The sequence below is a fragment of the Setaria viridis genome, chromosome 9 (genome assembly GCF_005286985.2).
Source record: "Setaria viridis chromosome 9, Setaria_viridis_v4.0, whole genome shotgun sequence".
Classification (NCBI taxonomy): domain Eukaryota; kingdom Viridiplantae; phylum Streptophyta; class Magnoliopsida; order Poales; family Poaceae; genus Setaria; species Setaria viridis.
The window spans coordinates 34,963,701-34,987,350 of record NC_048271.2 but is presented as its reverse complement, the minus strand read 5'-3'; the positions used below and the strand labels follow the sequence as shown (position 1 = coordinate 34,987,350).

Below are 23,650 nucleotides of genomic sequence, written 5' to 3'. Positions count from 1 at the left end.
TTTAAACTCCATTACTGGTGCTAGTTGCATTCGTGGCTCCAAACAAATTTTGCTTCACACAAGCCTCGGTTTTCAAAACCTGAGACTACCCAGTTTCAGCAGAGAACTTAAACTGCTGTGGAAAAATGCCTAGACACGTGTTCCAAAAACACAGAAGAATTTGCCTAGCTAGAAAGGGAAAACATTGTCCATACTATATATATAGAATTCTAATTAATAATTTACAAATATAAAAGGATAGCCAAACGTTCAATTCTTGCTATTGGTTGGCTATCCTTTTATATGGGCATCCATTTGCAGTTTCCCCCTTTGGCAGCTGTAGACATCATCTTTGTTATTAATATAATTATATAACAGTAGCAGCATATGTGAAATTGGACGTATTATAAATGCATACAGGGTGTAGACATAAGACCACCATATAGAGGCACTTCAATTATGCAAAGACGCATCACATCTTATTTAAGTACCAGTGGTACGGCAGATCTGAGGAGATTTGCCGACCAAAGCGATGAGTCGTTCTTCATTGAGCACCTCCACTATTCGATTTCTTTGCTTTTAAGGATCTGTAGAAGCTCAGGAACCTCACGGTGAATTCTGCGAGCATTATCACATGGTCAATTTAGTGCCTCACCGGACTAGACTTCAGAAGTAAATTGAAAACAAAGAACTGATAGTACCTTCAATCTTTATAAAGCATTGGATGCTTTCACCATGGTCACGAACCTTCTCGGTAAAATCTTCTACGTTCATATTTCTCATTTTCAAATCTGCCTCCCGAGATTTGCATCCTTTGCTCTGCTCTTTTAGGTGCTTGCATTCTTTACACTAGCCAGAGGGTACCAAACAAAATGTGTGTCACACTAATTGTAGTCTTGTAGCTGACAAATGAAAACTAACAGTCGCAGGAGATGCCACCAACTCTTACATGGTTCACATCCGAGGCCAGTTCATCAATACTGTGCTGAAACTCTTCATCCTTGTCCCTTTTCAATTCTGCGACTAAGTGCTACATCAGGGAAAAGGAAAACAAAAATAGAGACTGAACAGTAATAAAATATGGCAAAAGCAGATTCTGACTGAAACATAGAAATCACAGATACATTAGCTAAACAAAGCTTACCGAGAAAATGAAATGAGGTGACACATTATGTTCAATCAATTTTCTGATCTTTCCCCGGATAACAAACAGTCTGCACATGCGACAAAACAAAATATTTCTCTTCAGATGTTTAAAGAAGTTCACATTTGCGCAAGGTGGACACACGCACACGAGCACTAGCTCTCGGAGATACTCTGAACTCTCACCAGAAGAAACACGCACGCACAGGGCACTTGAAAAGAACACTCAGAGCTTTTCCACTGCACAACACTTGTACTTTTTCTCTATATTTTTCACACCCAAGCTGATTATATGATCTCGTATTTAAACACACACACTAGTAGCCTTGGCCTCTATTTAGCGACGTGCTCAACCACTAGCCGCAAGAACCAGTCAAGAAGCTAGCTAATCCCTACACTAATGCATCGAACATGCAAAGCAGTATCCAAGGTAACAGCTCGTACACGTTCAACTCCAACAGCCGCCAGAGTGCGCACATACCGCTTCCAGCTCCTGGACGTGCACCACGACTAGGCCAAGCACCTGACCGAGAAAAAACTGCACAGCTGACTCTGCGTCACATTTGGCACTGCCACCTGGTTGCCAATCCGCTCACTTCGCATCGTCGATCCAGCCACTACACCATGCAGCACACGTATACCACTAACTAGCCAACGACACATAACGCTGACACACACACGACACGATTAACAACTCACACAAATCAACAAGATTAAGTCTAACAATCACCCCCTAATCTTGTTGGCTTTATTCTGCACCTTCGCATTGGGCTTCACAGCAGCGTGGGCTCGTCATCGACGTCCGCCACGACGAGTTGCGCCACACCGTTCTGCACTTTCTTCTCCACGGGACACTCATCGGCGAAGTGTCCGAACTCACCACAATTGCAGCAGTCGATCTTGGACTTGTCGAACTTGTCGCAGTACTTCTTCTCACCGGTCTTGTTGCCGTTGCTGTTGGAGTCATTGCTGCTCATTTTCTCTTGAGCAACCATGGCCTCCCACTCGGCACGCGTGAGCCGTGGCTCAGCACATGCGGCCAACAGCTGCTGCTCCACCTCCTTGTCACGACGCCACCCCTTTGAAGACTCCTCGAACGCCCTCAAGCGTCCAATCGTCTCCATTACCGACATCTCCTCCACATTCCCCCATTGCTCACTGGTGCTGATGAGGGGTCTGAACTTGTCGGGGATAGAATACAGGAGCTTCTCGACCACTGTGATCTCCTCCACTTTCGTGCCGAGAGAGCGAATCTCGTTCACGATTGTGGTGACCTTCAAAGCAAAATCATTAATTTTCTCGGAATTGCCCATATACATACAAGCAAGCTCCCTCTTGAGGGTTTTTACTCGGGCCTTCTTGACGCGCTCTTCACCGACGTGCATCTCCTCGAGAGCTTTCCACGCCTTCTTCGCCGTCTTCTCCTCGGAAATGGCCATCACCACGGCCTCTAGCACAGCTTGGACAATGGCGGCAAGAGCCATTTGGTCCATCTTCTCATCAACCGGACCTTTGCTCTCCACAGCCGTCCACACACCTTGTGCGCACATGAAGATCTTCATCTTGACCGCCCACACGCCGTAGTTGTTCGCTGCGAGCATGGGGTAACGTAGTGTCACCCCCGCCTCCTTCACTTGTTGCACCACCAGCTTGCTGTCGTCGTTGCCGTCACCCGCAACACCTTTGCCAGGACATCGGCTCGGCGGCGTGTACGCTCCATTGCTAGACATCTCCTAGGCTCTGATACCACTTGTTGGCCCAGCCCCTCAGCTCCCTCACATAAGGTGGACACACGCACACGAGCACTAGCTCTCGGAGATACTTTGAACTCTCACCAGAAGAAACACGCACGCACAGGGCACTTGAAAAGGGCACTCAGAGCTTTTCCGACACTGCACAATACTTGTACTTTTTCTCTATATTTTTCACACACACACTAGTAGCCTTGGCCTCTGTTCAGCGACGTGCTCAACCACTAGCCGCAAGAACCAGTCAAGAAGCTAGCTAATCCCTACACTAATGCATCGAACATGCAAAGCAGTATCCAAGGTAACAGCTCGTACACGTTCAACTCCAACAGCCGCCAGAGTGCGCACATACCGCTTCCAGCTCCTGAACATGCACCACGACTAGACCAAGCACCTGACCGAGAAAAAACTGCACAGCTGACTCTGCGTCACATTTGGCACTGCCACCTAGTTGCCGATCCGCTCACTTCGCATCGCCGATCCGGCCACTACACCATGCAGCACACGTACACCACTAACTAGCCAACGACACATAACGCTGACACACACACGACACAATTAACAACTCACACAAATCAACAAGATTAAGTCTAACAGAAACATCAGGACGTATGGGATGCTTACTGCTTTGAACTTGGCTCCTCGATGATATTTCTGGCCACATTAGAGATATCCTCTTCCCATCCTGTCAAAATAACTTGGCCGTCTATGAATGGGTAGCTGCGTTTGTAAGCAGAGTTACTGATATATGCAGAAGTTCCACTGATAATCACTTCATTTCAGCAATATGAACACATAGTTGCAAAAAGGGAATCACTACAAGGAGAGCGAATTATACATACACCTTGATAGGCAAAAGATTAATAACTTTCATACAAAATAATGTCATACCACTTGCGACATTCAGAAAACAACAGATAATTCAAACACATTGTAACTATCATGTGCGTTTGTTTTTTATTCACATAATGATATCAGAGCACATATTTAGATGTTTGGAGTTAAATTGCAATGTCCACCCTAGTTGCTGCGGATTCCAGAAGTTATACTTCATCTAGAAAATATGTGAACCAATGTTATGACAATCCCTACTATCCAAATATGAAATTTTAGATTCTTTTGTGTAAAATAGTTGAGAAAAGATCTTGTTATGGTGCTTACTTTGCCTTCCAAGTAGCTTCAAAAGAACGTATTGCCTGTCGGAGATTATTACTTGCGCTTACTGTTATTCTCCTAGCAAGATCACGAGGCAAATCAATGCTCTCTTGCGCTGCAATGTACTCTAGAACCTTTATTATCTAGGTAAGAGCAAATCATCTTTCAGCAGACTGTCCAGCACAATAAGTGAAAAAACATCATGCACTTAACACAGGTCAAAAAGTTGTGCAGCGAAGTACCTCGTCAAATGAAGGTGGCTGAAGAGTCACGACCTTGCAGAGATGTTTTACAGCTTCAAGGTTAGAAGCATCAGAGCAGCAGAAAATAATTTTGTTACACCCTGCGTACCTCCCCAAAAACCAACCAATATAATGTTGAAGATCGGACGAGAGCTTATCAGCGTCATGGATAACAACCACTGCACATAAAATAAACCACCGATGCTTGAACACATAATGTCAAAATGCCACTGAATAAATGTTGAACATACAGTTCAAATTCCAACTTTCATTAATAAAGTATTGCAAGTTACCTCTGCAGTTAGTATGGTCACAAACCAAGTTTGGTGATGGGATCGATTCACTCAGCAAATTCGTTATGACATACTTCTCATAGCCATGTAAATCGGCCAAGCTAACCTCCACATGATGTCCTGAAATCTTCACTCTGACATCGATATGCTTTCTAATTTCTCCCTACAATGTAGAAATCGGTCAGTAGATGACTATGGAACATGATTCTAGAATAGATTGCATTCTATGATTTTGGAACAACAGCATGTTCCTTCATAGTACCTTCAATTCAAATCTCTTTGTCTGTTCCTCTATCTGTGAGATGGCAGGATGAACAAAACATAACAACATGTGAGATAACATGATGAACAAAACACAAAAAGATTGTGAAAACCGAGGTTTAGCTTCTCAGAATGAGGACTAGTAGCTTATCCCTCCAATTCACAAGGAGAATGGGTGCACCCAAACCAGCCCTAAGAGAAGTTTGTAATAGTGACCTTGAGACCATGAGGACCAAAAGCATCCCTTATAAGTGCCAGCACCATGCTTCTTTTCCCAACTGCCGGCTGCCCTTCAAATATGAAATGTCCGCAATGGTGTGCAATAACCTACATCCAAAAAATGAGTAAAAGAATAATTAGTCACGCGAACCTGCTTTAAGACGAAATTGCAAATACCGAACCAGCTCAGATTGACAAGGTAATCTTGTAACATCACTAGTTCACTACATCGGAGTTCGGTGAATGCTTGCTTGACTTTGAAAGCCAGAATGTTACGAGAAGGAAGGAAGGTTTGCAATGTGACGGTGTTGATCACCAGCTGGTGGAGCTCGTCGGCGACGGCCCTGTTGCAGATGAACTCGCTGAGCACATTGGGCCGGTACTTGTCCGCCCACACGAACATGTCCGCGCTCTCCACCGCCAGCGCGGGGGAGTCGGCTAGGGACCGAGGGGACTCGTCGCTGGTGTCCGTCTGCAGCGACAGAGATCTCACTGTCGTCTTGGGCGAAACTCTGAGCCAGGTTCCCCCGGCGGGCGTTGCTGGCGCCGCGTGCTCGTTGCTCCCGGCGCTCTCGCCGCCGACGGACGTGTCCGCTTCGGCAGTGGCTTTGGATCCAGGCGCCGGCGCGCGGACGGCGGGCTCCTCTCTCTCCCTCAAAGGCCTCCCCTCGGGGACACTCGCGCTCATCACGGCGGGCGCCTCGTGGCGCGGCGGCGGCGGCGGCGGCGGCGGCACCACCACGTGGGCCGCAGCGGGCGGCAATGGTCGAGGCCGTGGCGGCGGGCTCGGCGCGCGGCGCCTGGCCTCGAGCTCGCGCGAGACGGCGCCGCCGCCCTTGGGCAGGAACGAGGCGCCCCAGCGGTGGAGGCGGAGCATGAGCTGCGAGTGCGCCGTCCTGCCGCCCACCTGCCCGGCGGGGCGCCCGCACGCCGGGACGAGGAGCGGGAGGACGCCGCCCTGCCCGAGCCCTCCCGGGCGGCGGCGTCTGGCCTCCCGGCGGCGGTCCTCGGCGATCACCGCGGAGAGCGTGGCGCCCGGCGACGGCGGCGGCGCGGGCGAAGGCGAGGAGGCTTTCACGTCCATGCCGATCCCGGAGCCGGAGCGTGGGGGTGGAGTGGTGGACCGTGGACGCGGCGGTGTGTCGTGTGGCATCGCCGTGGCGCGAATTTGGAGGAGGGGAGACCAATGCGCGGCGAGAAAGCCAAGGACGGCGACGGGGAGACCAACGCGAGGAACCGCGACCGGGCGATGTGCTCCGCTGGGGGGTGGCAGGCACTGGAGCCAGTCAGGATACGCGACCGCCCGCCGGCCGTTTCCTGTCGGTGCCGGGCCTGGGGATTCCCGAATTGTTCTTTCCCCTCTCGACACCCGCGGCCGGCTTCTGAAGTTCTGTGTGCCGTTGCAGTTTCAAAAACGAAGCTGGCGGCGGGTACGGTGACGTCACCGTAACATTGAGCCGCTGACAGGCCGGGGCCACGCGCCAGCGACAAAAAGTCACGCCGACGTATGTCTCCGATCGGAACGCCTGCATGCATCACGTCAAGGTTCAGAAGATGTCGAAGGCTCCAATTTACAACTTTATATCATGCTTAATATAATGAAACAGGCGATGCCGCAGAATATGCGGCGAATCCTTCAGGTGATTAGCGGATGAGTCATCTTTCTTTCGAAACAGAATTATAGGTCGTGCCGCCTATACTGTACCCCAGAGGTTGTTCCAATCCAACTCCACATGGAAAATACTGCAACATTTATTTCAAAAAAAAAATACTGCAACATCATTGGAGAATGCTTAGCAGCTGGAGCCTTGGAGGTAGTACCTAGCAACGTCACGAGCCGGCCTGTTTGCAAATCCCTGCTGGCTACCATGGGAACAGAATTTTTGGGTGGGTGCTGAAAATGGGTACCGGACAGGCTGAGCTTAAAGGGGTGTTTGGATTTTTAGAGGACGTTTGGATCCTTGAGCTAAAATTTAGTCCGTGTCACATCAGATATTCGGAGGCTAATTAGGAGGACTAAACATGAGCTAATTATAAAACTAATTACACAGATGGAGGCTAAATCCCGAGACGAATCTATTAAGCCTAATTAATCAATCATTAGCATAGATTTACTGTAGCAACACATTGTCAAATCATGAACTAATTAGGCTTAATAGATTCGTCTCGCAAATTAGCCTCCATCCGTGCAATTGGTTTTGTAATTAGGCTATTTAATACTCCTAATTAGTATCTAAACATTCGATGTGATAGGAATTTTAGGAGCTCCTAAAGAAACAAACAAGGGCTAAGTTTATTCTGAAGAAATGCTGTGGCAGAATTTCGCGGGAACTGAAGCTTGTCACGGAACCGTCAAGTCTGATGATCGTTGGCTTCAGTGAATCGTTTCGATCAGGTCACCCGAACACCATGATAGCCTGAAGCTATTCACGCGCGCTTAATGTACTACACTTTCAGTGCTTAAAACAAGGAATTCTTTCCCCAACCATGCAGCAGAACAAGGACATATGGGATGAAACATATGGCGAACAAACCTGACGCACGCATACAAGCACAGCGACATCACTCTCCACATTTTTCCAGTGAAAGGAAACAAACAAAGAGTTACAAACGTGTCATACCACTCACTAGAAAACATAATAGTCCAATGACTATTGTTATCCATGATGATTATAGAATCCATCGGATTGATGTCCGGATGTTGATGATTTTTGTGAGAATTTTAGAATTTATCTTTTTTTAGCACTTGTCTTGTGAGCATTAACATGGATACTCTAAAAATACCCTCCATTTAGTAATAGCAGTAAGATAGTTCTATGGCCTGGATCGTGCTGTTTTCAAGAAATTTCTTGTAGCTATCACTCTATCACACATTCACCGTGACTTCACACCGAGATACAAGTAAATTGAAACAAAGCTGATGATTCAGTTCACATCAGTAGCGAGCTTCCTCTTTCTGACCACTGGAGGGCAAGATGGATACATTACTGACTATTAAAGGTGTTCAACTGATCATATTGGTCAGAGAAGAAAACTTGCATCCAGTATCCCATAGCTCATATGCTCACAGCTGTTCTGCATGTTCAATTTTTCTGTTTGCGATCACTGAAGATAGTTGATGGAATCCTATGTACTTTGAAGGCCATGGCAATGGAAAGTGTGGTTTGCAGTCTTGCATACTGTGTGCCCCGTGGTACCTAATTCATATCAGACATGATAATGAGTTAAGAACATTTCAGGAAACTTCAGTTGTTCAATTTGTCAGACAATGGTGTGACTGTCTTCTTCTTCTTCTTTTTTGGTATTCACTAAAGTGTGCTAGATTATTGAACTGCTGTAACAACTGCATCATCCACAATAATGCTGCCCAACTGAACTGACAAAGTTTTTATACTTGGCCATTGCGAATTTCTCAGCTGCTGAGTTGAGGCAGCCAGATGCCGTCATGTCGATGCAGCATGCATGCATATAAATGAGAGCATGACTTCTGACAAATTTGCAATTCATCTCCTCAGAAATAAAAAGTATATATAGCTGCTTCGGATAAAATGACACGAGAATTTCTTTCTCCGTTCAGATGGCTTCAGGAAAACTCGTCAAACTGATTCGATGCATTCTCCTGATATGAAGCAGATCGTTGTGTCCTTACAGTTTCAGAACTTACAATGCTGAGAGCACCATGTGGAAAATGATTCTCTAAGGTTTTGCCGTGACAATGAACCATATTCGCCTCAGCCGGATGATGACAGGAATAGATATTGGCTGGTTTGCTCGGCAGCTTTCTCCAGATTCATCAAAAGATTGCACTCAAGCAATGCTTTTCAGCACTTAGCTTTCAGGCATGAACTGAATGAAAACCACGGCTACATGATTTGTTGCTGAAGCACTAGTAGAAGTTCATGAGCTCGGCATTCCTTGATTCTTTTTCCTCAGCAAATGAAAGCCACATTGTGTTGACAAAAGGTCATGGCAATGCAGATTCAGAAGCATATATGATAGTGTGTGTGTGACCACCTTTTGAGATGAAGAAGCAGGCTGCCGATATATATATACTGTCAGACAAAACCTGTGATAGCTGCTCCTTTCATTTCTGTTTGGATCATGCGCTAACGGGTGAAAATTCTAAAGTTTAGCACCTCTATGCAACGGGAGAGCCCATAGTAATTTCAGAATTCCAAATAAATCTCAAAGGCTCATGTGGGCAAGAGGTGGAGTGGTGCAAGTTTTTAATCCCACATTACTAGTGGAGGGAAGGGATAACCAACTTAAATATGGAAGTTGTCTCCACTCCTCCAAGCTATGTGTGTGGGGAGAGAAGGAGAGCTCCACACGCGCGCACTCACTCGCCACACCACGCCTCGCCGGGTGGGGCGAAGGGCGCGGGCGCGCGGCACCTGCGTGAATGGTCCGCCGAAATCCGGCCCCTCCCTTGCGGGGGCGCGGCTTCCTTTTGCCATTTTATTTTTTGATTACTTGGTCTTTAAGTCAGCGAGATATATGAAATCCTAACCAGTTTAGATCACGATCGCGACGTGAGAATCGTGGGCTCTCCTATATATACGACCTACCGGCCTCTACCAAAAATAGATCTATTTGAGCTAGGGTTTTTGCCTCCTCTCGCTGCTGCGCCGCCACCGTAATCTACTCCATCCCGATTGTCGGCGTGCACCGGCGATTGGGAGAGCAGGTCTCCAGAACCGTCGTCTTCAGCGATCCTGCACCGGGAGAGGGCGAATAAGGTTTTTGGGAAGCGCTCTGCGCGACTGCTCGATTGCTTCCTCCACTTCGTCAAGTTCTTCGTCGACTCCTTCACCACGGCTCGTCTACCTCTTCGTCACTCGGGCGTCACTCGCCGTCGCGAACAACGTCAGGCTGCTGATCGTCGTCGCCTGCTATACCCGGTAGTCGTCCAGGAGCCGGTCTTCATCAAGAAAGAAACGTACGATCTCTTATCTCAGGTTATATCTTCCATACTAGCTATTATGATCTGTTGCAGTCTGATAGCACTGGATAGTATGGTAGAATGTGTGATTCTATTTGCAATGATAGACTTGTCTAGATCTTGCGTAGACATGTCTAGTTTAATCTGCTATCTGTTCATCGTATTCATGATTTATTTTTAGATTAAATTAAAACTAAAAGTGCTTATATATCCCACAGGCTAAACTTTAGCCCATCTCAAAAAAGTGCAAAAAACACTAGCTGGTGGGGAAGAGCTAATGTGTCCTAATAGCTTGTGAAAAGACAACAAGAGGGAGAGAGAAAGGAAAAAGGTAAGAAGATAAAAGGGTATAAGTGATATTTCATGAACTTTAGTACTATCTATTAGCCATATCTCTAAATAGGTGGGTGGAAGTGGTAAAGGCGCCCTCGGTTCACTCAAGGAGTCTTTTTATTTCTCTCTCGACAGCCAGCAGAGCACCCCACACAGTACGGCCCAGCTGCGAGCGTGATGCCCAAGTCCAAGCCGTCCTGTGTGGTTCAACTTTCAACGATGCATATCTCTGACTCTGACCGTTCTTTTGTTCTCTCCTGATGAGAATTTGACTCCTGACCTTTGACCGACCGACTTGGCCGGACCAGGCCAGCTTGTACTCCCAAGGAAAGAGCCGGAGCAAAGCGCTCTTCCTCTCTGCAGCTTTACTTACGAAGGCCATCTGTCCATCTGTGTAATTGATTTTATAATTAGTCTATATTTAATACTTCTAATTAGTATCTAAATGTTCAATGTGACAGAGATTAAACTTTAATCCGTAGAACTAAACACCTCGTGCATCTCTATCCATCAGCTAGCTTCCCCATGCACACGATGATCATTGGGTTTAGCTGGCAGCAGACACCATGCATAGTATACATGATGATCGGGATGCCAAATTAAATTACGCATGATTAAGCTGAACCACTGCATGATTAGCTTCCGTTCCGTTCTTTATTAGACATGTACATCCTTGTTTTCCGTTGCATATACTAATCCCAACATTGATGCAAGCAGCAAGCATCGGTACGATCCTACTAATCATGCCTAACGCCTACCCTTTTCCTGCAGCCACGTCACCTTGCCTTCATTTCCCTACCTCTTTCCGAAAAACAAACCTGCCACAAAAGTGCCTCGCCAGTCCCCACCTGTCCCGTAACACCCCAGGTGTTAATCTTAGAATTAGATAACTTCATTAGTGTATAAAGAGTATCATGTCAGTGCATCAGTTTAAACTCCTTTAAATTGTCAGTTATTGATTAAATGAAACTTTGTGAAGTAGTTCAAAATTTTGCTATGTAGCTATGCCTCCTGTTATTTTATTTAAATATTTGATGCAAAATGATGAATTTACAGAATTTTTGCTTAATTTTTGGGTGACGTGTGCTAGTGATAAAAATTAAGTGAAGTTTCAATTTTAATTGTTTTCCTTTTCAAATTCTATGCAATCCTTTTTAGCTCTGCAGTTGGTTCAAGCTTCTTTGTGTTCTTTGTGATTTTATCTTTCCAATGGGTATTTTTGGAGGATTTTTTATCAGTAGTAGCTTGCTCTTTTGAAGGAGGAAAGATCTTTTCAGAAAAATATCGCGAGCCCACTGTCACTCCTCCTTTCTCCCTCCTCCCATCTCTCTGTTCTCCCTGCCGCGGGTGACAGAGCAGGTCTCCCCACCGTGCCACCATCTGCCTCCAACCATCCAGCCTCACAGTCAACGCGTGTGCGCTCCGTCAAAACCCTATGTGCACCATGCCGTCGCTGACCAATCGTCTACCAGCTCCGCCGCACCATACCGCTAATGCCACGCCAGCGCCTCCTCGCCTGCGCTCGCCACTATCATGTCGTCCTCGCTCCACTACCGCCATCCCCTCACCTTGACGCAGCACCCAACCGTCTCTTGCCCGGCCTTATCCTCTCCAAGCTAGTCAGCCTCCTCTTCCCTCTCCCATTCTTCTTCCTTCTTCTTGCTTCGGCCAAAACGAAGCAAAACAGAATCGAGCCGAGCAGGGCGCCTTTGCCGGCCAAATCCCGCCATTGCCCTTCACCAAAATTAAATCACCGCCACCCAAATCTATAAGGCCTTCCCATCTACCTCCTCCATCTCTTCTTGCCCACCGCCATGCACCCTAGCGCTGGGGATTGAAGTCCCCGCGCAAGCCATTGCCGCCGGCCACAATACTCCACTCCACCGTCGAAACCCACCTTCCCGGCTTCCTCTTGCCCCACTAACCCCACAAACGGAGCCATGATGAGCTCTTGGTGCCCTAGCGCTCGCCGCTTTGCCTTCTTAGGTTAGTTGCCGTGCGCGTTCGTGAGCTCGCCACCGGCCATGCGTCGCCGCCAGTCACGACTAGGGCTAGCGTTAGAGTTTTGAGGAGAAAAGAGGGGGAGAAGGTGCGCCAAGTCGTGGGGAAGGCGAAGGGGTAGTTTTTGGTGAGGGAGGCGGAGCCCCCACGCCGGTGCTGGCACGCCGTCGCCGCTCAGGCGCGAGCTAGAGGTGGAAGAAGGGGCGAAGGGCGCGGGTGAGAGAAGAATAGAAGTCTAGGGGGTGATGCGTAAAAGGTTAGGGTTTAAGTGCTGAGGTGGAAAACTTCAAGGGACCTAAGTGCTAGATTCAGGGGGTTTAGTGCAAAAGCAAGGGCAGATCCGCTAATATAGTTTTGTTCCGAGGACCTTGCCACGAAAGTAACTTTTCTTTTTTCATTTTAGTTTTGGTTGAAATGGCTGAAATTTTGGAAATCCGTATAAAATTATAGAAAAATGATAAAATATAAAATAAATTTTGTTGGGTTCCTGATGCTCAAATATACTTAGGAAAAATACTCGTCCTTGTGAAATATGTGCTTCTATTGCTGATTAAAATACATGTTGTTTAATCTCCTTAATTTGGAATAAATAGCTCTAGTACTCATAAAATCCTGATAAATTCACAGTATCATACTCCTATGTTGAAAAGTATTCTAGAAAGTTTGTAGAACCAAATTGCTTATATAACTTTAGGTATAAATTATTCTTCATATCTGTTGTTTTGCAATGTTTGATTTGTAATAAATTCTGTGGAAATCCAATCATGCTGAAATGTCTACAGTAATATTTTTGGGTGATTAGTAAACTCCTGTAAATGATTTATGTTCATATAATACAGAATGCTTCTTAAATAATTATTCTTGCTATAAACTAGTTTAAATTATTACAAATACTTGCTGCTAGATTTATGGGCTAAAAAAATATTTTATGCTCTTTATCAGTAGCATCTTCATCCCTGAAAAGTTTGCTAGCAGAATCTCTATGGTTGCTTATTTATGTCATTTATTTGGCCTCTGGTATGTTATTACTATAGTTTCACTTATGTTTTACCTAGGTCTTGTTGCCATCATGACATGCTAAATCACTTATTTACAACCTGGCATTCATACCATGCTGCAACCAAAGTTACTAAAATATTACTGGCTTAGTTTGATAATGGTATGTCTCACATGAAAACTCTAGTGTTTCCTTGTGTAGATAATGATATACTTGTATGGTCTCCTTTGGTTTTTAAATGTTGTATGATTGAGTTGCTGCAAAGTTAACTTGATGTATGATTGAGTTACTGCATAAAATTTGAAGTTGCATTGTCGTGTTTACAATTTATTAACTCATTTGCATTGCGTCATGGCATACATGTAGATTCCGTAGCTGAGGACGTGGTGTACCAGATTATGGGTGAACAAGGAGAAAGGATCAACAGTAGAAGCCCGAAGACCTGGCCCAAGGTCGGAAGGGCCCAAGGTCTAGTTGACTCTAACTCTACAGCTTGGGAGTCAAGCCCCGGAGCATGACCCCTAATTTCAAAACTATGCAATTATATTAAATACGTGTTTAGTTTATGCATGACCCCTAGTTACATGATCCCTAGGACTCCCAAGTTCAAATACTAGTATGTGTAGGTCAATAGAAGTGCCATGCTTAATTAAGAACGATAGAAATCGAGTGATCTTCTATCGCTCGTGAGACATAGGACCTTTCGATATCTATGGCAAGTTACTTGAGAATGAATCACTGATGAAAGAAAAGTTGGAGATCAGGCGAAGATAGAAATGAAGTGGAAGTTAGTGTTGTTGGTTGCGCTCCGCCTGTGTCGATTAAGATCCGTTCGTTGTGGTCCTGCTGATCGAGTTTGAACTGTACTATACACATGCTGGAAGTAAGAGGTAGTTGAAATTGATAAAACTTAGAGGGTGTTCGGATACTAGGTGCTAAACTTTAGCAATGTCACATCAGATATTCGAATGCTAATTAGGAGGACTAAACATGAGCTAATTATAAAACTAATTGCAGAACCCTATGCTAATTCGCGAGCCAAATCTATTAAGTCTAATTAATCCATCATTAGCAAATGGTTACTGTAGCACCACATTGTCAAATCATGGACTAATTAGGCTTAATAGATTCGTCTCGCGAATTAGACTCCATCTGTGCAATTAGTTTTGTAATTAGCCTATATTTAATACTCCTAATTAGCATCAAAAATCCAATGTGACAGGTGCTAAATTTTAGCAGGTAGTATCCAAACGGGGCCTTAGTACCTTATGGCGTGATTGTAGATTGAGTTGGTGCTGTTTCCTATTCGTGCTAGTCAATAACTCACGGCTGGCCTAGGAAGGTACCGGTGGGGATTAGCACTCGAGGGTCGTAGGAGTTCTCAAATGCCATCACTCTTTAAGGAAACTGTTTGCCATATGCGGCTCGACGGCGCATGCATATGCCGTGTGTATAGGTCCACCTTGCAAGGTTATAAATCGAATTGATTCACCGCCGCTCTCGGTTAAGAGAACCTTGATCACCATGTCACATCGTAGTAAGAAGTGGAATGAAAGGAAATGTGAAATGATGTTGATGTTGTTATCTAATGAATTTTTTTTCCATACTGAAAAGTTTTGAAAATATTGTTCATGTAGAATGGTTAGCTCAACTTTAAATTGGATGCTAAAACTTGAAAGTAAGGATCCACTCTTAGTCACTTTCTGGCAAAACAAACCCCTAAGCCAAAAGCCTTGCATACTAGGAGTCGACTAAGTATGTACCATAGTTGGGTAAGTCTTATTGAGTATTAGTATACTCAGCCTTGCTTTGTTGTTTACTTTCAGGTCTTAGTGAGGAAATGATAGAGTTGGTTACCGGCCAACCTTGGGATGGCTGTCCTTTACCTGAAGGGTGGACGGTTGAGTGATCTCCGACCTCACCTTGAGGTGGTCCCACATTTGATGACATGTGGTGGGCTACTCATATCGTCATGTATCTTTATTCTCGCTTTATCATTTAGACTTCCGCTGTATTTTAGTTAAGAACTCTAGCTTGTAATCTTTTATGAATTTCAAACTTGGTTTGTAAATTAATTTTGAACTCTATGTTTGTAAACCGAAATACCATGGCGTATCATCTGCGCTCACCTTCGTGTGAGACTTGTTGCATGTTCTTTTGATCGAGGTATTCAGTGGTTGAATCGGGCTTGACTCGATGGACTGCCGAATTACACTGTTTTAAGTGCGTGTGACCGGATTAACTATTAAGATGATGGTTAGCGTAATTGAGTCGGTTTAATTTGGGTGGTTCCGCCACATGTCCTCGTCTCTTTCCAAAACTTGCCACCTCGCCCGCATCCTAAACTGCAGACATGCATAGCTAGTCAAAGCATGGAAAAAAGAAATTGCAAAGGTGTTTAATTACTTGATATGCTTAGGTTCACTAAATTCATGTACTATAAACGTGCCCTGATCAAAGCGTTCCTTCCATCCGCTTTCGATCTAAAATCCGACCGGAGGGAGCAGGTCCACTCCCAACTCCAGCACGCAGTACTGTAGCAGTTTGTGTGGAGGGAGAAGGAAATGTGATAAGTGGAGGTGCCGCGGCACGGTATTGTAGCCTCGAGTGGTGGCCCGCTGGGCGAAGAAAAGGTGATGGTGGCAGCCCACACGGCCATACCACAGCATTGGCCGGCACAAGCCAGGACCAACAGGTGAGCCACGTTGACGTGCCAACCACACCGGCAGGTCGAGCTGGTCGGTACTCAACTCCGGCGATTTCCGCACAAGTATGCATCAAAGCGGTTTCCACAAGAATAGAGCAAAGCTCTTCATCCCTATCCCTTCCGCTCTCTACTGTAGCTTTCTACATCTCGCCACTTCCAGCCTCCTTCTTCTCCTCTACTGGCACTGCCAGCGACAAGAGGGAGGTGGGCCGACCCCCGCCACCCGTGTATATATCTTTTCTTAGCATGTTTCTTCGGTTGGAGATTCTTCCTCTCCCTCTCCGAAGCCGCATCCCTGTCACCGTCGTTGTGTTCCTCGCCATCCATGGTGAGCTCCATGCCGGTGCTTCCCTCATCACTGGTGGTCCACAGGTGCGGAATGAAATAAATCCCCCTCGCTGCATGGATTCAGCTTCCACTCCATCCACCCGCCGCCGCTTGGATCCACTCTCCTCCACCTTTGATTCGGCTGTGCTGGAGGCGATTTCGGCTGCTATCATCGTTGGTACGTGCGTCTCTGCTTCAGTTTGCTCAGTCATCGGCGTTGCTCCAGCAGGCTTAGCCTCGATGCTCGCCGTCGCCTTCGACTTCATGCCGCCCACCCCGAGGCAGCCCCAAGCTCAACTACAACTAGCTTGCGACCTCGTCGTCTCTGTTGCAGCAGCACGCCTTCCATCGGCTTTGAGGTTGTCGTTCAAGAAAGCTCCGACGATCGCTTTAACCAAATCTTTGGTTCGTCAGAGAAGATGGACATCGTCGGCTACCTCATCCACTTTGAACCGTCGCTTGGCGTGGTTCCTCCACTTTGCCTCCATGTGTTTGTGGCGCCTCTAGCAGCCCAACCACTTGGCTTTGCTGCTTGTCGTCGCCGCCGGCGACTTTGCTTGCTCTGCTCCTTTGCTTTTATCAAAACAAAGTAGGTAGCAGACAACTTGATAGGTTACTAGTTTTCTGGTCTTGATAGGTTACTAGTTTTCCGGTCGACCGGGACCCAGGGTCCAAGTCGCCCAAGTCAAGTGTGTTGTTCGTCCAAGTAGAGTAGCTCCGACGATCCATATTGATCGCTTCGCTTGTGCTTTTCTGCAGTGCTGTGAGGCTGCGACTGTGCTGCAGCTACAGCCGGTCAAGAACCTCTGCTGCAACCACACAAGCGTGTTCAATTGCTGCAACCACTAAAAAAATAACATAATGGGAATAGCTAATGGAAACGAGAGTGGAAAAATAACTTTTCTGGACGTTGCAGCCGAACGGCTGCTGCTTGGACTTGCAGCTGCAGCCGCTGCCTGGACTTGCAGCTGCAGCCGCTACCGCTGCAAAGTAGCTCAAGCAATCGAACATAGCTGGCTGACCCGGTTGGACGGAGAGGACAGAGTCGGCACCCTGGTTTGCGATCCAATTAAGAGTAAATTGATGCCTATTTCTTCCCAATTAAGGGGGGTGTTTGGATATTAGATGCTAAACTTTAGCAGTGTCATATTGAATGTTCGGATGCTAATTAGGAGGACTAAACATGAGCTAATTATAAAACTAATTGCAGAACCTCGAGCTGATTCGCGAGACGAATCTATTAAGCCTTATTAATCCATCATTAGCAAATGGTTACTGTAGCACCATATTGTCAAATCATGGACTAATTAGGTTTAATAGATTCGTCTCGTGAATTAGACTCCATATGTGCAATTAATTTTGTAATTAGTCTATGTTTAATTCTTCTAATTAGTATCCAAACATATGATGTGACAGATACTAAACTAACTTTAGCAGGTGTATCCAAACATTCCTAAACCAAGCACTGGCTAGCTTCTGTGACCATTGCTCGAGTGCGTCCCAGCTGCTCTGACCCTCGCTCATTTGCAGCAGGTACATCTGGTACACATCAGCTGCCGTCATCCGGATATCTGGTTATTGGTTGGGATCCATCGACTAGCTAGCTACACCCACGTATCATCGTAACTGATCAGCTATCACTAAACAATATAGCACGCATTCCGTGATTGTACAAGTTGCCATGCATTTGGAAGCTTTGCCTGAACTCGTTTCATCAGAGCGGCTAAAAACAGCTTGTGATAGAGCAGATCGAGTAATCGACTAGTCACCACACAGGCTTGTTGCTTCAATTCTTACGCGCAGCTCGATCCTACTACGATCCGCTGCAGTTTTTGGCACTGACAAACGTGTGCTACCTCAAGATTCGCAAAACGGGGCTCGAATTGGCTGTGTTGGTCGCTGCATGGTGTTAAGCGAACTGCTAGTACTGCTAAAGCTCCCTCCATGCCTCCTTCTAGAAAGATCCATCCACCTGCCCCCACCCTGCCATAGCCCAGAGCAGCAGCCAGCCACCGCCACGTACGTTAGGTCTCATTTGGAGTGAGGACTAAAGTTTAATCCCTATCACATCGAATGTTTAGATACTAATTAGTGTTAATATAGGTTAATCACAAAATCAATTGCATAAATGAAGGTTAATTCGCGAGATGAATCTATTAAATCTAATTAGTTCATAATTGACCATGTGATGCTACAGTAAATATGTGCTAATCATAAATTAAATAGGCTTAATAGATTTGTCTCATAAATTAATCATGACTTATACAATTAGTTTTATAATTAATTCATGTTTAATCTTTTTAATTAGTATTAAATATCCGGTATAACCTGAACTAAAAATTAATGGATGGATCCCGCACCGCACCCGCGGGACACGTCCCGATTCGAGCCGGAGACCAAGAGCGCCTCGTGGAGACCGAGAGACCCTGGAGCCTGGACTGGAGTGCCTCATCCCCACGCCACGCGTGACGTCACCCCGCGGGACCCAGCGCCAGCCCGCGCGTGAGGGCTCCACCGACCTGTGAGGGCTCCACCGACCTGGGACGGCACCTCCGCCGTCGGATCGAGATCGCACGCCTCCGGACGTGCCCGGGCCCAGTCCCGCGCCCGCACGAGGAAAGGGTGCGCGGGCGGGGGTGGGTGGTGGGTCAAGGAGAGGCGGCGGCGGGCGGCGGCTGCTGCGATGATCTTTGCAAGGAGGCGGCACGTGGCCCCACACGAGCCGGGCATCCGGGCAGGCGGCGGGGACCAATGGGCGGGCGACACGTCGACGCCCCAACCCACACGTGTGGACCACGCGGCGGAATGACTCGCGCATGACCGGCGACGGACGAGAGGATGCTGGGGCCCGGACCCGGCGCGCGTGGGGCCACCGGGAAGACGCCGCCGCGGCTTGCACACGGGGAAAGCTTTCGCGCGGCGGCTGCCACTCCGACGTGCACTCTGCGGGCCGCGTTGCGTGCTTGCTTCCGGTTGATTTGTGCTCGCTCGGTTCCAGTGACAGAGGGGGGAAGGGGACCGAGGATTTGCCGCATGGCTCGCCAATTGATGACACATACACGCGTCAACGAGCGCTGAAAGAAATGCCTTTGAGGCTTGAACCGCATCAAAATTACTCCAGCTCCGTGTGAGCAGGAACTTGCGATTTGAGTCAAATGTCTGCCTGTCCCCTCTTCGACCATGGGACTAGCATGATATTCTAATCCTCCATTCTCGAGTAAACATGCCTAATGTGCAGCTGATGCGTTGAAATGCGATACGTGTAGCCAGGATATCGTGTTAGACAACTTCGAAGAGAAAACATCATCAGAATTGGGCACTGCACCTATATGTTCAATTTTGCAGCACCTATACATGATCCATCCTTGTGAACAAAAGAAAGATGCCATCACCAAATGGAGATGGCACTCCTTTCCGCACAACCCAAGAGATGGAAGACACATCCACTCCGATTGAGCTAATAAGATAGTATGGCATATCTTGCGCAGCTCCTGCAGCCGAACCACCAAGAATTCCCGACCACGTCCATGTCGACATCGCCCACCACTTTGAATTCTACACACGCGCACAGGAAAGAAAAAAACCTCCTTCCATTTCTGCCCCCCGTCCTTTTGGGAAATGTCACACCCCCACTTTCATTTCCTCCCCTTTTCATGTCACTACCACTGTGGCATCCCCTCGAGAAAAGGGAAGCCCCTCCAAAGCCGATTCGCCTCGCAAAGTTGCGTGGAAGCCAGAAAAGAATGCGTGTGAGCGGCAGCATATGTTTCAGCTGCTGCCGCCGCCGCTCCTCCCAAAGCTGATGCTGCTGCCATCCTTCCTCTAGTGTCCTCTCCTCTCTGCATTAGATGCTTCTGTTCCAGGTCGTTTTCATGGCGTTACCCACGAAGCCGTCCGTTTCGTCCCCTCTGTTTATAATAGTCTAGGTTAGGTCGCGAATTGGTCAGTGTCCCTCTCTTTGGCCTAAACTAAACGAAAAGCCAACCCTTGTTCAATGGCTTCATCGATGCCGTCACTGACTATTCAGGTATCAGTATTATGTCAGCAGGCACCCCCCCATTTAATAATCCAGGATTAGATGAGCAAAGAACGATGCTAATTGTATAGATAATCCGGGTGTTCAATCATACATGGCCAGGCAATCGCATTCGTAGTGGCTTTCTATCAACGCAACCCTGTTGGGCAGTAACGTGACGCCATTTCCTAGCTTGCTTCCTGATGGTACTATCATCAAGTGGCAGCAATGCTATGCGCTAGAGTCTGGACTGACCTGATGTTGAGAACCTTCAGTTGATCAAAAGCCGACGAACGGAAGTACATTATCCATGGACACAGATAGAATCATAGAAACGTGTTCGGGATCTATCATCTCATTCTCATCCTCAACTAGGCAATGCATACTTGCAGATGAAGAAAGCACTACTGCTTATATAAGTTGTGACTGACACCAATCAAGCACAACAGGTCCATCACAAAACTCTGAAGGAGGATGCAAGGGAGCAGAGCCACCTGCATTGCTTATTAGCACTGACTGATTATCTCCTGACATTCTTCAGACATCTAATCTAGTAAAGGTAAGAGCATCACAAAAGCTAGGCTATACTGCTCCACTATGGTGATATGAAACAGAACAGGACTAAACATGTACATATATTTCTATCAGAAATATATATCTTCTGTCCTAACAGCAGTAATTAACTCTTAGTAATGGAAAGGCTAGTTTGATTGACATAGTTGCGGCAGGAGTAGTTGGTCTAGCATCAAGCACCCTCCTTTCTTTCTTCTCCACATTTCTTTCCCTCTCCCTTTGTGGAAAGCAAAGCCAGCGAGCAAATGGCATCCACCTCGAGAAGCACCACCAACCCCAAAGTGCCATGGCAAAGGAAGGCGGCCACCGAAGTGGTGGCCATCCCATTGCCGTAATGGCGGACTGTGATTCATGCACGGATTCAGCGACTCGCACTGCGATTCCGTTGGTTGAAGAGTACTTTTACTTTACCGCGCGCGTGTAATGCCAATGCCGCCGCCGAGGACTAGTACTCGACGATGAGGCTGCCGAACGGCGCGCGGTGCGGGATGCCCTTGCGCCGCTTCGTCGGCAGGGTCGGCGGCGTCGGGGGCGAGAAGCTCTGCTTCTTGTCGGCATTCCGCAGGGCGGAGGAGGAGGCGTTGCCGTCGGAGGCGGGCCGGAGGAGCCAGCTCCTGGCCTTGGCGGCGTCGGGGGCGCAGCCGACGACCTTGCACCCGAGGGAGCAGAAGCGGAAGTTGTCGAGGAGGCTGCGGGCGCATACCTCGCAGAGGTTGGCGGAGGCGGAGGCTGCCTTGCCGCCGCACCCGGGCTTCTGCTGCTGGGGCCGCTCGTTGAGGAAAACGACGCGGGCGCTGTTGATGACGTAGGTCTGCACGCCGGCGATGTCCATGAAGCGCTGTATGTCGGAGACCCGGATGACGTCGTGGTAGGATGAGCGGCGGATCTGGATGGTGTGGTGGTCGCGGTGGCCGTGCGCGAGGCAGAGGGAGCAGAGCGCGCCGGTGCCCGCGGCGGCGGAGCAGTCGAGGCAGAACATGTTGCACTCGCCACTGCGGTGCGAGTCGCTGTGGGTCTTGCAATGCGCGAAGAAGCGCGCGGAGAGCAGCGGCTGCAGCCAGCGCGGCCACTGGTCCCCGTACGCCGCTGAGGCGGCCTCCTCCTCCGGCTCAGGGCCGCCGCCTCCCTGCAACGACAAAACAAAGACGGGCGGATTCGTCAGTTGACTAGTAGCCACTTTGCTCAATGGCGAAGCATTTGTATCGTACTAGTACTCCAAATTGGTTGTCTGTGAAGAAAAGCTGAAGGATTGAGACACAAATCAGATTAGTCCGCAAGGAAATTTCTCTCCTTGGAACCATCGCCAAGAAATTCGGTTGCTTTGCCTTGGGAACGGAATGGATGTGATGGCAATACAATTAGAATGAAACGCAGGTACCAGATAACCAATGCGGACGACCCAAAGCCAGAACCAAGAAAAGGTCGAGAAACATTGAATCTTTCGCATCGCCATTGCCAAAGGCAGGCAGGCAGCATTCATCCCCAACCCCAACCCCTCCCATCCAACAGTAACAGAAAGAAGACTAATCAAGAAACCGTCCTCCTTGGTTTGACAGGAGGGCGATGAATCGCAAGCATCAGTAATCAAGAATGGCAGGGCCCTGGGCTACAGAAAGACGGACGGAAGGGGGATGGGGGTGGCTGACTCACCATGATCCTGCGGTTCTTGAGGCGGAGCTCCTTGAACGGGGACTCGTGGTCGATCGCCATCTCCTCTCTTCCCCGAGACGCTTCTAGTCTTGTCCAAGAAGGCCCTTCCTTCTCCTTCCTCTCGCACGCAAAGGGGAGACGGCCGAGCAGGGGCGGGCGGAGGGAGCGGCGGTTTCTGCTGCGTTTCGCGTGCGGAGGCGGCGAGGCGACGGGACGGAGGAGGAAATGTTGGCAGGCGAAGCAAAGCAAAGGGGAAATGGGCTGGGGACTGGGCTTATATGCACGCGCGGTGCGCGGAGGACTCGAGTCGAGAGGAGACGGGGAATCCCCCTCAAAAAAAAAAAGGAAAAAAAACAGAGAGGAGACGGGGAATCGGAGGAGGAATTGCAACGGGTCGCCGTCTGTTACTGTTGGAGGAGGAGAGAGCAAGGAAGGCGGCTGCGGCCGGAACAGCAGGGGGGTCGCCGTTCTTATCCCCTCGCCCCCAGGTCACCTAGGTCAGCCGCCCCGCCCGCACCCAGGTCTCGTCGCCCACCGGGCCCACCAACCCCTCAAATCCTCTTGTTTATACTGCCACGAATAAAATAAATGCGAAGTGCTACCAAATGTAGGACCAATCCAATCCATTTTGAATTCGAAATCGCAGCTGCCAGCGGATGCGTTACTCGCAATCAGAGAAGGGAGGAGGCCATTAGTTTTGTTGAGCCTGAGCCTGAGCCTGGGCCAGGCATTAGTTTACTCCAAATATCTCCTCCCTTGGGCCGATTAAATACTCGCCACCACTAATCTGTTGGTTTCCCTCCCCCGGCGACCATTAACAAAGGAGTCAGGAGCGGAAGCGCATGGCGCACCCGGCGCGGTGCACACCACCGGCACCATCCACCAGAGATGCCGACGCGACGCACACCACTCCCGTTGGCCATGGCGCGTGGAACGGAAAGGGAAAACGGCAGCAGCAGAGCCTCGGCTGCCGTGATGCTTTTCCGTGCAGTGCCTGCGCTGCGCTGCCGACCAGGCGCAGGGCAGGGCCGGACAACAGGACTTGACCTCGGCGGCCGGCACGTG

The 23,650-nt window shown here is 48.2% G+C and overlaps 2 protein-coding genes across 2 annotated transcripts; both read right to left on the bottom strand.

Annotated features, from left to right (window-relative positions):
• Positions 1-149: 149 nt before the first annotated feature.
• LOC117840140 (replication factor C subunit 5) lies at positions 150-6,124 on the bottom strand. The gene is made up of 11 exons (XM_034720598.2): positions 5,357-6,124; positions 5,038-5,148; positions 4,823-4,855; positions 4,561-4,723; positions 4,268-4,446; positions 4,032-4,168; positions 3,495-3,590; positions 1,124-1,193; positions 929-1,009; positions 681-828; positions 150-597 (listed from the first exon to the last, which is right to left on the bottom strand). Exons 1-11 carry the CDS (start codon positions 6,122-6,124, stop codon positions 524-526), a joined length of 1,860 nt encoding a protein of 619 aa, XP_034576489.2. The 3' UTR covers positions 150-523.
• Positions 6,125-20,755: 14,631 nt separating this feature from the next.
• Positions 20,756-22,942, bottom strand: LOC117839649 (protein RGF1 INDUCIBLE TRANSCRIPTION FACTOR 1). Its single transcript, XM_034720038.2, has 2 exons — positions 22,586-22,942; positions 20,756-22,061 (listed from the first exon to the last, which is right to left on the bottom strand). Exons 1-2 carry the CDS (start codon positions 22,643-22,645, stop codon positions 21,381-21,383), a joined length of 741 nt encoding a protein of 246 aa, XP_034575929.1. The 5' UTR covers positions 22,646-22,942; the 3' UTR covers positions 20,756-21,380.
• Between the last annotated feature and the right edge of the window lie 708 nt (positions 22,943-23,650).

Excerpts from the sequence above, each read along its gene's own strand:
- LOC117840140 (XM_034720598.2), bottom strand. The coding sequence starts at position 6,124 with ATGGACGTGAAAGCCTCCTCGCCTTCGCCCGCGCCGCCGCCGTCGCCG. Across the intron at positions 4,724-4,822 it reads CAAAGAGATTTGAATTGAAG|GGAGAAATTAGAAAGCATAT; the intron begins GTACTATGAAGG and ends TCTACATTGTAG. Across the intron at positions 598-680 it reads ATGCTTTATAAAGATTGAAG|AATTCACCGTGAGGTTCCTG; the intron begins GTACTATCAGTT and ends TAATGCTCGCAG.
- LOC117839649 (XM_034720038.2), bottom strand. The coding sequence starts at position 22,645 with ATGGCGATCGACCACGAGTCCCCGTTCAAGGAGCTCCGCCTCAAGAAC. Across the intron at positions 22,062-22,585 it reads TCAAGAACCGCAGGATCATG|GGAGGCGGCGGCCCTGAGCC; the intron begins GTGAGTCAGCCA and ends TTGTCGTTGCAG.